The following is a 13853-nucleotide window of genomic DNA, read 5'->3' as shown; positions in this document are numbered from 1 at the left end:
TCTCCTCTGGTCCCCTGTGGTGGCCTTGTCATTCCTGTTGGGGTACATTGTGACGTTTCTCCTCTGGTCTCCTGTGGTGGCCTTGTCATTCCTGTTGGGGACACATTGTGACGTTTCTCCTCTGGTCTCCTGTGGTGGCCTTGTCATTCCTGTTGGGGTACATTGTGATGTTTCTCCTCTGGTCTCCTGTGTTGGCCTTGTCATTACTGTTGGGGACACATTGTGACGTTTCTCCTCGGGTCTCCTGTGGTGGCCTTGTCATTCCTGTTGGGGACACATTGTGAATCTTCTCTGGTCCCCTGTGGTGGCCTTGTCATTCCTGTTGGGGTACGTTGTGATGTTTCTCCTCTGGTCTTATGTGGTGGCCTTGTCATTCCTATTGGGGACACATTGTGACATTTCTTCTTGTTCTGATTACTTGTATTACAGAGCTCCAAGGTGCTTGCCAAGAAGGAGCTCCTGATGGTTCCCCTCATTGGCTGGACATGGTACTTCCTGGAAATTGTCTTCTGTAAAAGGAAGTGGGAAGAAGACCGGGATACAGTCATCCAGGGACTGCAGGACCTGCGGGATTACCCGGAGTACATGTGGGTAAGTCCAGGGAACGCAAAGTAGGTAAAAGCAGCTCCAGAGCTTTCGGCGCCACCATTGGCCGTAATAGGAATTACAGCTATAGTGACGCTCACAGTAATTTGGACACCATTAAAAGACGGCGCTCAAATTACTATAGAAACAGCATAATTAGGCCGCCAGCAATAGCTGGAAGCTGAATTACATCTTAAACCATCCATGGTGGCATGGAGGGGGAATAGTAATTAACGCTGTGGAGACTTCTGCCAATCATCATTAGTCTCAGTGCCTTCCAGCACATTACAAATTCATAGCGCACTGCCCCTCTGACCGGCGTCCACACCTCTCTGACCAGCGTCCGCCCCGCCCCTCTGACCGGCGTCCATGCAGCACCCCTCTGACCGGCGTCCGCCCCCTCTGACTGGCTTCGTGCCCCTCTGACCAGCTTCCGCCCCCTCTAACATCCTCGCCCCGCCCCTCTGACCGGCGTCCACACCTCTCTGACTGGCTTAGTGCTCCTCTGACCAGCATCCGCCCCCTCTAACATCCTCGCCCCGCACCTCTGACTGGCTTAGTGCTCCTCTGACCAGCGTCCTTACACTGCCGCTCTGACCGGCGTCCATGCAGCGCCCCTCTGACCGGCATCCACCCCCCTTTGACCAGCATCCTCGCCCCACCCCTCTGACCGGCCTAACGTCCCTCTGACCGGCGTCCATGCAGCGCCCCTTTGACCGGCATCCACCCCCCTCTGACCAGCATCCTCGCCCCACCCCTCTGACCGGCCTAACGTCCCTCTGACCAGCGTCCGTGCAGCACCCCTCTGACTGGCGTCCACGCCCCTCTGACTGGCGTCCTCACCCCCGCCCCTCTGACCAGTGGGTTCTGTGCTTTTCTCTGCAGTTCTTGCTGTACTGTGAGGGCACGCGCTTCACAGAGACCAAGCATAAGATCAGTATGGAGGTGGCTGATAAGAAGGGTCTGGCTCGGCTGAAACACCATCTGCTGCCTCGTACCCGGGGATTCACCACGGCGGTGCAGTGCCTTCGTGGGACAGGTAATGACAAATTGCCTCCCCGCCACATTTGTGTTTAGTGGCCGTGGTAGACGGGCTGTCTGTAGGGGTGGTAGACGGGCTGTCTGTAGGGGTGGTAGACGGGTTGTCTGTAGGGGCGGTAGGCGGGCTGTCTGTAGGGGCGGTAGGCGGGCTGTCTGTAGGGGCGGTAGGAGGGCTGTCTGTAGGGGCGGTAGGAGGGCTGTCTGTAGGGGTGGTAGGAGGGCTGTCTGTAGGGGTGGTAGGCGGGCTGTCTGTAGGGGTGGTAGATGGGCTGTCTGTAGGGGTAGGGGTGGTAGACGGGCTGTCTGTAGGGGTGGTAGACGGGCTGTCTGTAGGGGCGGTAGGCGAGCTGTCTGTAGGGGCGGTAGGGGGGCTGTCTGTAGGGGTGGTAGGAGGGCTGTCTGTAGGGGTGGTAGGCGGGCTGTCTGTAGGGGTGGTAGGCGGGCTGTCTGTAGTAGGGGTGGTAGACGGGCTGTCTGTGGGGGTGGTAGGCGGGCTGTCTGTAGAGGTGGTAGACGGGCTGTCTGTAGGGGTGGTAGATGGGCTGTCTGTAGGGGTGGTAGATGGGCTGTCTGTAGGGGTAGGGGTGGTAGACGTCTGTAGGGTTGGTAGACGGGCCGTCTGTAGGGTTGGTAGACGGGCCGTCTGTAGGGTTGGTAGACGGGCCGTCTGTAGGGTTGGTAGACGGGCCGTCTGTAGGGTTGGTAGACGGGCCGTCTGTAGGGTTGGTAGACGGGCCGTCTGTAGGGTTGGTAGACGGGCCGTCTGTAGGGTTGGTAGACGGGCCGTCTGTAGGGTTGGTAGACGGGCCGTCTGTAGGGTTGGTAGACGGGCCGTCTGTAGGGGTGGTAGACGGGCCATCTGGGGGCTGTCTGTAGGGGTGGTAGGCGGGCCGTCTGTAGGGGTGGTAGGCGGGCCGTCTGTAGGGGTGGTAGGCGGGCCGTCTGTAGGGGTGGTAGGCGGGCCGTCTGTAGGGGTGGTAGGCGGGCCGTCTGTAGGGGTGGTAGGCGGGCCGTCTGTAGGGGTGGTAGGCGGGCCCGTCTGTAGGGGTGGTAGACGGGCAGTCTGTAGGGGTGGTAGGCAGGCTGTCTGTAGGGGTGGTAGGCGGGCTGTCTGTAGCGGTGGCAGGCGGGCTGTCTGTAGCGGTGGCAGGCGGGCTGTCTGTAGTGTAGGTAGGTGGGCTGTCTGTAGGGGTGGTAGGCGGGCTGTCTGTAGTGGTGGTAGGCGGCTTGCAGTGGTAGGTGGGCTGTTTGTGGCGGTGGTAGGCAGGCTGTCTGTAGTGGTGGTAGGCGGGCTTTCTGTAGTGGTGGTAAGTGGGCTTGCAGTGGTAGGCGGACTCTCAGTAGCGTTGATAGGCGGGCTCTCGGTAGCAGTGGAGGTAGGCGGGCTCTCGGTAGCAGTGGTAGGCGGACTCTCAGTAGCAGTGGTGGGTGGGCTCTCGGTAGCGGTGGTAGGCGGGCTCTCGGTAGCGGTGGTAGGCAGGCTCTCGGTAGCGGTGGTAGGCAGGCTCTCAGTCGTGTTGGTAGGTGTGATGTCTGTAAGGGTGGTAAGTGGGCTGTCTGTGGGGGGGGGGGGGGGTAGGCAGGCTGTAGGGGAGGTAGGTGGGCTCTCGGTAGCGATGGTAGACAGGCTGTCTGTAGCGGAGGTAGGTGGGCTGTCGGTAGCGTTGGTAGGTGGGCTGTCTTTAAGGGTGGCAAGCGGGCTGTCTGTAGTGGTGGTAGGCGGGCTGTCTGTAGCGGAGGTAAGCGGGTTGTCTGTAGGCGGGCTGTCTGTAGTTGGGCTCTCGGTGGCAGTGGTAGGCGAGCTGTCTGTAGTGCTGGCAAGTGGGCTGTCTGTAGCGTTGGTAAGAAAGCTGTCTGTAGCAGTGGCAAGCGGGCTGTCTGTAGCGGTGGTAGGCGGGCTTTCTGTAGCGGTGGTAGGCGGGCTTTCTGTAGCGGTGGTAGGCGGGCGGTCTGTAGCGGTGGTAGGCGGGCTGTCTGTAGGGTAGGTAGGTAGGCGGGAGGTCTGTAGCGGTGGTAGGCGGGCTGTCTGTAGGGTAGGTAGGCGGGCTGTGTCTGTATTGGTGGTAGGCGGCTTGCAGTGGTAGGTGGAGTGTCTGTGGTGATGATAGGCGGGCTGTCGGTAGTGGTGGTAAGTGGGCTTGCACTGGTAGGCGGGCTGTCAGTAGCATTGGTTGGCAGGCTGTCTGTAGCGGTGGTAGGCAGGCTCTCGGTAGCCTTGATAGGCAGGCTGTCTGTAGGAGCGGAGGTAGGCAGGTTGTCTGTAGTGGTGGTAGGCAGGCTGTCTGCAGCAGATAGGCGGTCTCTCGGTAGCGGAGGAAGGTGGGCTGTCTGTATGGGTGGTAGGCGGGTTGTCTGTCGGGGTGGTAGGTGAGCTTTCTTTAGGGAGGTAAGCGGGCTCTCAGTAGCGGTGGTAGGCATGTCTCAGTAGCAGCCGCAGGAGGGCTCTCGGTAGCGGAGGTGGGCGGGCTCTCGGTAGCGGAGGTGGGCGGGCTCTCTGTAGCGGGCTGTCTGTAGCGGAGGTGGGCGGGCCGTCTGTAGCGGAGGTAGGCGGGCTGTCTGTTGGAGGGGGGTATGCAGGCTGTAGGGGAGGTGGGCTCTCGGTAGCAGTGGTAGACAGACTGTAGCGGTGGCAGGCGGGCTGTCTGTAGCGGTGGCATGCGGGCTGTCTGTAGTATAGGTAGGTGGGCTGTCTGTAGGGGTGGTAGGCGGGCTGTCTGTAGTGGTGGTAGGCGGCTTGCAGTGGTCGGTGGGCTGTTTGTGGCGGTGGTAGGCAGGCTGTCTGTAGTGGTGGTAGGCGGGCTTTCTGTAGTGGTGGTAAGTGGGGTTGCAGTGGTAGGCGGACTCTCAGTAGCATTGATAGGCGGGCTGTCTGTAGGAGCAGTGGTAGGCGGGCTCTCGATAGCAGTGGTAGGCGGGCTCTCGGTAGCAGTGGTAGGCGGGCGCTCGGTAGCAGTGGTAGGCGGGCTCTCGGTAGCATTTATTAGGCGGGCTCTCGGTAGCAGTGGTAGGCGAGCTGTCTGTAGGAGCGGTAGGTGGGCTATCTGTAGGGGTGGTAGTCTGGCTCTCGGTAGCGGTGGTAGGCAGGCTCTCAGTAGCGTTGGTAGGTGTGATGTCTGTAAGGGTGGTAGGCAGGCTGTCTGTGGGGGCGGGGGGTAGGCAGGCTGTAGGGGGAGGTAGGTGGGCTCTCGGTAGCGGAGGTGGGCGGGCTGTCTGTAGCGGAGGTGGGCGGGCTGTCTGTAGCAGAGGTGGGCGGGCTGTCTGTAGCAGTGGTAGGCGAGCTGTCTGTAGGAGCGGTAGGTGGGCTGTCTGTAGGGGTGGTAGTCTGGCTCTCGGTAGCGGTGGTAGGCAGGCTCTCTGTAGCGTTGGTAGGTGTGATGTCTGTAAGGGTGGTAGGCAGGCTGTCTGTGGGGGCGGGGGGTAGGCAGGCTGTAGGGGGAGGTAGGTGGGCTCTCGGTAGCGGTGGTAGACAGGCTGTCTGTAGCGGAGGTGGGCGGGCTGTCTGTAGCGGAGGTGGGCGGGCTGTCTGTAGCAGAGGTGGGCGGGCTGTCTGTAGCTGAGGTGGGCGGGCTGTCTGTAGCGGAGGTGGGTGGGCGGGCTGTCTGTAGCGGAGGTGGGCGGGCTGTCTGTAGCGGAGGTGGGCGGGCTGTCTGTAGCGGAGGTGGGCGGGCTGTCTGTAGCGGAGGTGGGCGGGCTGTCGGTTGCGGTGGTAGGCGGGTTATCACTGGCTTGTTCTTTGTGTTGCAGTCTCAGCTGTTTATGACGTGACACTGAACTTCAGAGAGAAGAAGAACCCATCGCTGTTGGGGATTTTGTACGGGAAGAAATATGAAGCAGACATGTGTGTAAGGTGTGTAGCCTGTTCTTCTTACTATGCTATATTCTTGTCCCCGCCCCCTGGCCACGGCTGACCTCTGACCTCTGCATTTAGACGTTTCCCTCTGGAAGAGATCCCCGAAGATGAAAAGGAGGCGGCTAGCTGGCTGCATAAGCTCTACCAGGAAAAGGTAAGAAAGGGGGTGCCACACTAGACCAAGTATTCAATCTGATTCGCCCATTGCGCGTCACTGTCATCTCTACATACCGTATTTTTTGGAATGTAAGACGCACTTTTTCTCCCCCAAAAATAGGGAGAAAAAGTTCCTCGTCTTATATACCAAAGGCTGGGAATCCCCGACTTCAGAACCGCCTGCCGACCGCCGCATTGTCGGGGACTCCCTGCCTTGTCCCCCTGTGTGGTCCGCCTGCCCCCAGCATGTCTCCGCTCCCCCTTGGCGACAAATGACAGCAGAGCAACTCAACTTCCTATGAATTCCAGCGCTGTGTGGTCCTCCGCCCCCAGCATGTCAGCGCTACACCTGTAAAGGAAAAGTTAGCGGCTCACCTACCCAGCGCGATGATCTGCGGCTTCCCCTAGTGACGGCTCCTGTAAATGACTCATTGAATCATTAACAGGAGCCGTCACTAGGGGAAGCCGCCCTGGACGCGAGGTGTTCGCAGATCGCCGCTGCTGGGTAGGTGAGCTTCTCTACCACTAACTTTTTCTTTTACAGGTGTAGCGCTGACATGCTGGGGGTGGAAGACCACACAGCGCTGGAATCCATAGGAAGGTGAGTTGCTCTGCGTCATTGTTGCCAAGGGGGACATGGACAAAGGACAGGATGGGGACTGGGGGGGGGGGCACACACATGGACATGCTCAGGAGACATGGACATGCACAGGAGGGGACACACACACACACACACACAGGAGGAAAGGAGGGGACACAGGGACTGGAGGACCACACGAGGGGGGGGGGTTAAGGGGACACAGAAATACGCACAAGGGGGGCAGGAGGACACAAGGGGGCTGGAGGACACACACAGGATAGGAGAGGACACAGGGACTGGAGGACCACACGGGGGGGTGAAGGGGACACAGAAATGCACACAAGGGGGGCAGGAGGGGACACAGATACACACAGACAGGGGGACAGGAGTGGACACAAGGGAGCTGGAGGACACACATGGGTCAGGAGGACCACACAGGGTGGCAGGAAGGGATGACACACAGGAGGACAGAAAGGGACGCATAGTGGACACAGGAGGACAATGGGGGAGGACATGTACAAGACGCTCCTGGAACATGGACGCACCAGGTTTACTATATACTGTATACATTTTTTTCCCCTGATTTTTGCCCTCTAAACCTAGGTGCGTCTTATATTCCGAAAAATACGGTAGATGCCAATGTGAAGGGGGCATGTCCACTCGCCCTCCCAGTGTAATGTGGGCACGCCCACGACACGTGGAGTGGGCGTGCCCGCCCGGACTCCCAGTGCGATAGGAGCGTGCCCCCGCCCGGACTCCCAGTGCGATAGGAGCGTGCCCCCGCCCGGACTCCCAGTGCGATAGGAGCGTGCCCCCGCCCGGCCTCCCAGTGCAATAGGAGCGTGCCCCCACCCGGACTCCCAGTGCGATAGGAGCGTGCCCCCGCCCGGACTCCCAGTGCGATAGGAGCGTGCCCCCGCCTGGCCTCCCAGTGCAATAGGAGCGTGCCCCCACCCGGACTCCCAGTGCGATAGGAGCGTGCCCCCGCCCGGGCCTCCCAGTGCGATAGGAGCGTGCCCCCGCCCAGGCCTCCCAGTGCGATAGGAGCGTGCCCCCGCCCGGCCTCCCAGTGCGATAGCAGCGTGGCCTCCCAGTGCGATAGGAGCGTGCCCCCGCCCGGCCTCCCAGTGCGATAGGAGCGTGCCCCCGCCCGGGCCTCCCAGTGCGATAGCAGCGTGGCCTCCCAGTGCGATAGGAGCGTGCCCCCGCCCGGCCTCCCAGTGCGATAGGAGCGTGCCCCCGCCCGGCCTCCCAGTGCGATAGGAGCGTGCCCCCGCCCGGGCCTCCCAGTGCGATAGCAGCGTGGCCTCCCAGTGCGATAGGAGCGTGCCCCCGCCCGGCCTCCCAGTGCGATAGGAGCGTGCCCCCTCCCGGCCTCCCAGTGCGATAGGAGCGTGCCCCCTCCCGGCCTCCCAGTGCGATAGGAGCGTGCCCCCGCCCGGGCCTCCCAGTGCGATAGCAGCGTGCCCCCGCCCGGCCTCCCAGTGCGATAGGAGCATGCCCCCGCCCGGCCTCCCAGTGCGATAGGAGCGTGCCCCCGCCCGGCCTCTCAGTGCGATAGGAGCGTGCCCCCTCCCGGCCTCCCAGTGCGATAGGAGCGTGCCCCCGCCCGGGCCTCCCAGTGCGATAGGAACGTGCCCCCTCCCGGCCTCCCAGTGCGATAGGAGCGTGCCCCCGCCCGGCCTCCCAGTGCGATAGGAGCGTGCCCCCTCCCGGCCTCCCAGTGCGATAGGAGCGTGCCCCCTCCCGGCCTCCCAGTGCGATAGGAGCGTGCCCCCTCCCGGCCTCCCAGTGCGATAGGAGCGTGCCCCCGCCCGGGCCTCCCAGTGCGATAGGAGCGTGCCCCCGCCCGGGCCTCCCAGTGCGATAGGAGCATGCCCCCGCCCGGCCTCCCAGTGCGATAGGAGCGTGCCCCCGCCCGGCCTCTCAGTGCGATAGGAGCGTGCCCCCTCCCGGCCTCCCAGTGCGATAGGAGCGTGCCCCCGCCCGGGCCTCCCAGTGCGATAGGAACGTGCCCCCTCCCGGCCTCCCAGTGCGATAGGAGCGTGCCCCCGCCCGGCCTCCCAGTGCGATAGGAGCGTGCCCCCTCCCGGCCTCCCAGTGCGATAGGAGCGTGCCCCCTCCCGGCCTCCCAGTGCGATAGGAGCGTGCCCCCTCCCGGCCTACCAGTGCGATAGGAGCGTGCCCCCGCCCGGGCCTCCCAGTGCGATAGGAACGTGCCCCCTCCCGGCCTCCCAGTGCGATAGGAGCGTGCCCCCGCCCGGCCTCCCAGTGCGATAGGAGCGTGCCCCCTCCCGGCCTCCCAGTGCGATAGCAGCGTGGCCTCTCAGTGCGATAGGAGCGTGCCCCCGCCCGGACTCCCAGTGCGACAGCAGCGTGGCCTCTCAGTGCGATAGGAGCGTGCCCGGCCTCCCAGTGCGATAGCAGCGTGCCCCCGCCCGGCCTCCCAGTGCGATAGCAGCGTGGCCTCTCAGTGCGATAGGAGCGTGCCCGGCCTCCCAGTGTAATGTGGACACTCCCATGACACGTGGCGAGGGCACTCCCACCGGGTCTCCCAGTGCGATGGGTACACATTCACCGGGTCTCCCAGTGCGATGGGTACACATTCACCGGGACTCCCCAGTAGCAATCTGGTTTGATCTGCACTGAGGTCTTTCTGTGGCCTTCCTTAATTACATTTTGTCTTCTCGGCCTTGTAGGACGCCCTGCAGGAACAGTATATCCAGGAGGGCACCTTTCCTGGGACCCAGATCATCCCGCCCCGCCGGCCATGGACTCTGCTGAACTTCCTGTTCTGGGCCACTCTCCTCCTGTCCCCCCTCATCTCATTTGCAATTGGTATATTTGCCAGTGGCTCCCCCCTCCTCATCCTGTCCTTCCTGGGATTTATGTGGACAGGTAAGGCTCCTGAGGGCGGCACACTCCCCTGCTTTCCTGCTATGTAGTTTCTTCTGCTAACAGGTTTGTGTGTCTCCTTCCTCTTCAGCCTCGTTTGCCGTGCGGCGTCTCATCGGGGTGACGGAGATTGAGCGAGGCTCTAGCTATGGGAACTTGGAGGAGAAGAAGAGGATGTAGCTGCAGGCGGCAAGCAATATGGAGGCATTATGGACTTTCTCTGGGTTTATATTTCTTACTAACATGAACTGAGGGGGAGGAGCTGCCTTTCCAGCTGTTCGTCAGGGAACAGCACATGCAGCCAATAGGAATTTGCCATTTCCTGCTGCTCAGAGTGCAGCATTAGAGGCTGTGCTATCACTGAATCTCCACCCTGCCCTGGAAACACCATTATCTGTATTACATCCGATTCCACCTTCATCTGTATTACCCTTATTGCACCCTCTCTATGGCTGGATCTCTAGCCCCGCCCCTCACTCCGTCCTGCCCTCTCTATGGCTGGATTTATGACCCCACCCTGCCCTCTCTTTGGCTGTATCTTTAACTCCATCCCTCAATCTACCCTGCCCTCTCTATGACTAGATCTACAGCCCCACCCCTCACTCCACACTGCCCTCTACAACTGGATCTATAGCCCCACCCCCACTCCACTATGTCCTCTCTATGGCTGTATCTATAACTCCACCCTGCCCTCTATGACTGGATCAGTAGCCCCACCCCTCACTCCACCCTGCCCTCTATGGCTGGATCTATAGCCCCACCACTTGCTCTACCCTGCCCTCTCTATGACTGGATCTATAGCCCCACCCCTCACTCTACCCTGCCCTCTCTATGACTGGATCTATAGCCCCACCCCTCACTCTACCCTGCCCTCTATGGCTGTATCTATAGCCCATCCCTCAAACCACCCTGCCCACACTAGGACAGAATCTATAGCCACACCCATCACTTCATCCTGCCCTCTCTAAGCCTTTTGTCTCTAGCTCCACCTTGCCCTCTCTATGGCTGGATCTGTAACCCCACCCCTTACTCCACCCTGCCCTCTCTACAACTGGATCTATAACCCCACCCCTCACTCCACCCTGCACCACTATAGTTGGATCCCTGTCTGCATTCCTCCATGTGTACTGCCCCCTACTGTACACTCTGACCAGTGGTAAGACACTAAATTCTGGTCTCCAGACTTTTGTACATTCTGGTTTGTCTCATTATTTTCTGTGGATGTGTTAAGCCACTCCTTCTCTACAGGTACCCTCCCCTCTTCCTACACCTCCCCCATACTTCCTGCTGCTCCGAGTCTGATTCTGTCCCCCAGTGCCCTCCCCTCCCCCAGTCCTGCCTCATATTTCCTGCCTGAGTCTCTGATTCCTCCCTCGTTGCCCTCCCCACCTCCTACTTCCTGCCGGAGTCTCTGATTCCTCCCCTCCCCAGTCCTGCCTCATACTTCCTGCGTGAGTCTCTGATTCCTCCCCTCCCCCAGTCCTGCCTCATACTTCCTGCCTGAGTCTCTGATTCCTCCCCACCTCCTACTTCCTGCCGGAATCTGTTTACGTCCCCCAAGACCCTCCCCTCATACTTCCTGTCTGAATCTCTGATTCCGTCCCTGACTGCCCTCCCCTCCCCCAGTCCCCCCTCATAGTTCCTGCCTGAGTTTCCGTCCCCCAGGGCCACGCCTTGCAGCTGCTGGGCCAGTCTTGCACCTCCTACATTCCTCGCTGCCTCTTCCTCTTATGTGTACAGTGCGCACACTGCGCCTCACTTCAGCAGCACAGATTGGGGGGGGGGTCCTTGTTGCCCTGCTATACAGGTAATCTGAGCCGGACCCCCGGGCTTCGGGATTTCACATGTAGCCGGAATATTCCAGCATGGAATCTGGCAATGGCTGTGCGCACAACCTTCATACATCACCCATAATGCTCTGCAGTCTGGGAGAACCCAGCAGCTGCTGCGAATGTTTCTCACCTACACAAACCACTCCATTACTGTGCAAGAATGGTGGGACTCTCTGGGCTCCTGAAGATGAGAGACTGCTGGAATCCTGTGGAGCCCTCACATCCTGTCCCTGCAGACTCTGGTGGCCTGTGGCCCTTCATACAGAGGTATCTGCATGGCCACGTGGCTGCCTCTGCCGGGGTATCTGCATGGCCACGTGGCTGCCTCTGCTGGGGTATCTGCATGGCCCACGTGGCTGCCTCTGCTGGGGTATCTGCATGGCCACGTGGCTGCCTCTGCCGGGGTATCTACATGACCCACGTGGCTGCCTCTGCTGGGGTATCTGCATGGCCACGTGGCTGCCTCTGCCGGGGTATCTACAGGGCCACGTGGCTGCCTCTGCTGGGGTATCTACAGGGCCACGTGGCTGCCTCTGCTGGGGTATCTACAGGGCCACGTGGCTGCCTCTGCCGGGGTATCTACATGGCCACGTGGCTGCCTCTGCTGGGGTATCTACAGGGCCACGTGGCTGCCTCTGCCGGGGTATCTACATGGCCACGTGGCTGCCTCTGCTGGGGTATCTACATGGCCCATGCCTCTGCCGCGGTATCTGCATGGCCACGTGGCTGCCTCTGCTGGGGTATCTACAGGGCCACGTGGCTGCCTCTGCCGGGGTATCTGCATGGCCACGTGGCTGCCTCTGCTGGGGTATCTACAGGGCCACGTGGCTGCCTCTGCTGGGGTATCTACAGGGCCACGTGGCTGCCTCTGCTGGGGTATCTACAGGGCCACGTGGCTGCCTCTGCTGGGGTATCTACAGGGCCACGTGGCTGCCTCTGCTGGGGTATCTACAGGGCCACGTGGCTGCCTCTGCTGGGGTATCTACAGGGCCACGTGGCTGCCTCTGCTGGGGTATCTACAGGGCCACGTGGCTGCCTCTGCTGGGGTATCTACACGGGCCACGTGGCTGCCTCTGCTGGGGTATCTACACGGGCCACGTGGCTTCCTCTGCCTGGGTATCTACATGGCCACGTGGCTGCCTCTGCTGGGGTATCTACACGGGCCATGTGACTGCCTCTGCCGGGGTATCTACATGGCCACGTGGCTGCCTCTGCTGGGGTATCTACAGGGCCACGTGGCTGCCTCTGCCGGGGTATCTGCACGGGCCATGTGGCTGCCTCTGCCGGGGTATCTACGCGGGCCATGTGGCTGCCTCTGCCGGGGTATCTACATGGCCACGTGGCTGCCTCTGCTGGGGTATCTACAGGGCCACGTGGCTGCCTCTGCCGGGGTATCTGCATGGCCACGTGGCTGCCTCTGCTGGGGTATCTACATGACCACGTGGCTGCCTCTGCTTGGGTATCTGCATGGCCCACGTGGCTGCCTCTGCCGGGGTATTTGCATGGCCACGTGGCTGCCTCTGCCGGGGTATCTGCATGGCCACGTGGCTGCCTCTGCTGGGGTATCTACAGGGCCACGTGGCTGCCTCTGCTGGGGTATCCACACGGGCCATGTGGCTGCCTCTGCTGGGGTATCCACACGGGCCATGTGGCTGCCTCTGCTGGGGTATCCACACGGGCCATGTGGCTGCCTCTGCCGGGGTATCTACATGACCACGTGGCTGCCTCTGCTGGGGTATCTACATGACCACGTGGCTGCCTCTGCTGGGGTATCTACATGACCACGTGGCTGCCTCTGCTGGGGTATCTACATGACCACGTGGCTGCCTCTGCTGGGGTATCTACAGGGCCACGTGGCTGCCTCTGCTGGGGTATCTACATGACCACGTGGCTGCCTCTGCTGGGGTATCTACATGGCCACGTGGCTGCCTCTGCTGGGGTATCTACATGACCACGTGGCTGCCTCTGCTGGGGTATCTACATGACCACGTGGCTGCCTCTGCTGGGGTATCTACATGACCACGTGGCTGCCTCTGCTGGGGTATCTACATGACCACGTGGCTGCCTCTGCTGGGGTATCTACATGACCACGTGGCTGCCTCTGCCAGGGTTTAGTGCTTTAGTTCCTAACTCACCACTAGCATGTACCAACCAGAGATGGTTCTATGCATTAATTTCACATATGATTTACTGTCAGGCATATCACCCCTTAGGGAGGAGTTGCTGCATGTAGGGGCTGATCCTGTGCGTTCACGTGTGGCACATAACCACAGCCTCTGACCGCTGAGGAGGCTCGTGCCATGTGAACGCTATAGAATGCTATCATGTTGATGCCCATCCGATCACCTCTGCCCTTTACTGAGAAACTAGGAGTAATCAATAAAGACATGAATTGAAGAGTGGTGATGGTGGTCCGTGTATTGTTCATTTCACCTGTGTATGTGTGTAGTACCGGGGAGTGGCCTGCTGGAGGCGTGTTATGGGGGTGTGGTCTGCATGGAATTTACCTTACATGTGTGTAATACCGGGGAGTGGCCTGCTGGAGGCATGTTATGGGGGTGTGGTCTGCATGGAATTTACCTTACATGTGTGTAGTACCGGGGAGTGGCCTGGTGGAGGCGTGTGATGGGGGTGTGGTCTGCATGGAATTTACCTTACATGTGTGTAGTACCGGGTAATGGCCTGGTGGAGGCGTGTGATAGCGGTGTAGTCTGCATGGAATTTACCTTACATGTGTGTAGTACCGGGGAGTGGCCTGGTGGAGGCGTGTGATGTGGGTGTGGTCTGCATGGAATTTACCTTACATGTGTGTAGTACCGGGTAATGGCCTGGTGAGGGCGTGTGATAGGGGTGTGGTCTGCAGGGTATTTAGCGGGAAATGGCCTGGGCACTGAGTGGTGGAGGCGTGTGATAG

The 13853-nt window shown here is 60.7% G+C and overlaps 1 protein-coding gene across 2 annotated transcripts in view; it reads left to right on the top strand.

Moving 5' to 3' along the window:
• AGPAT3 (1-acylglycerol-3-phosphate O-acyltransferase 3) overlaps positions 1-13343 on the top strand; it is a 42394-nt gene extending 29051 nt beyond the window's left edge. For both annotated transcript variants that reach the window (XM_068271036.1, XM_068271037.1), the window contains exons 4-9: positions 430-591; positions 1471-1624; positions 5371-5473; positions 5555-5630; positions 8912-9110; positions 9199-13343. In XM_068271036.1, the coding sequence (XP_068127137.1) occupies positions 430-591; positions 1471-1624; positions 5371-5473; positions 5555-5630; positions 8912-9110; positions 9199-9287 (783 nt within the window). In that variant the 3' untranslated portion in view covers positions 9288-13343. The remainder of the gene's footprint in view (positions 1-429; positions 592-1470; positions 1625-5370; positions 5474-5554; positions 5631-8911; positions 9111-9198) is intronic.
• The last annotated feature ends 510 nt before the right edge of the window (positions 13344-13853 follow it).

Source organism: Hyperolius riggenbachi, chromosome 2 (genome assembly GCF_040937935.1).
Source record: "Hyperolius riggenbachi isolate aHypRig1 chromosome 2, aHypRig1.pri, whole genome shotgun sequence".
Taxonomy (NCBI): Eukaryota; Metazoa; Chordata; class Amphibia; order Anura; family Hyperoliidae; genus Hyperolius; species Hyperolius riggenbachi.
Note: the sequence above shows the minus strand (reverse complement) of the source record. Positions and strands in the feature narration are given on the sequence as shown.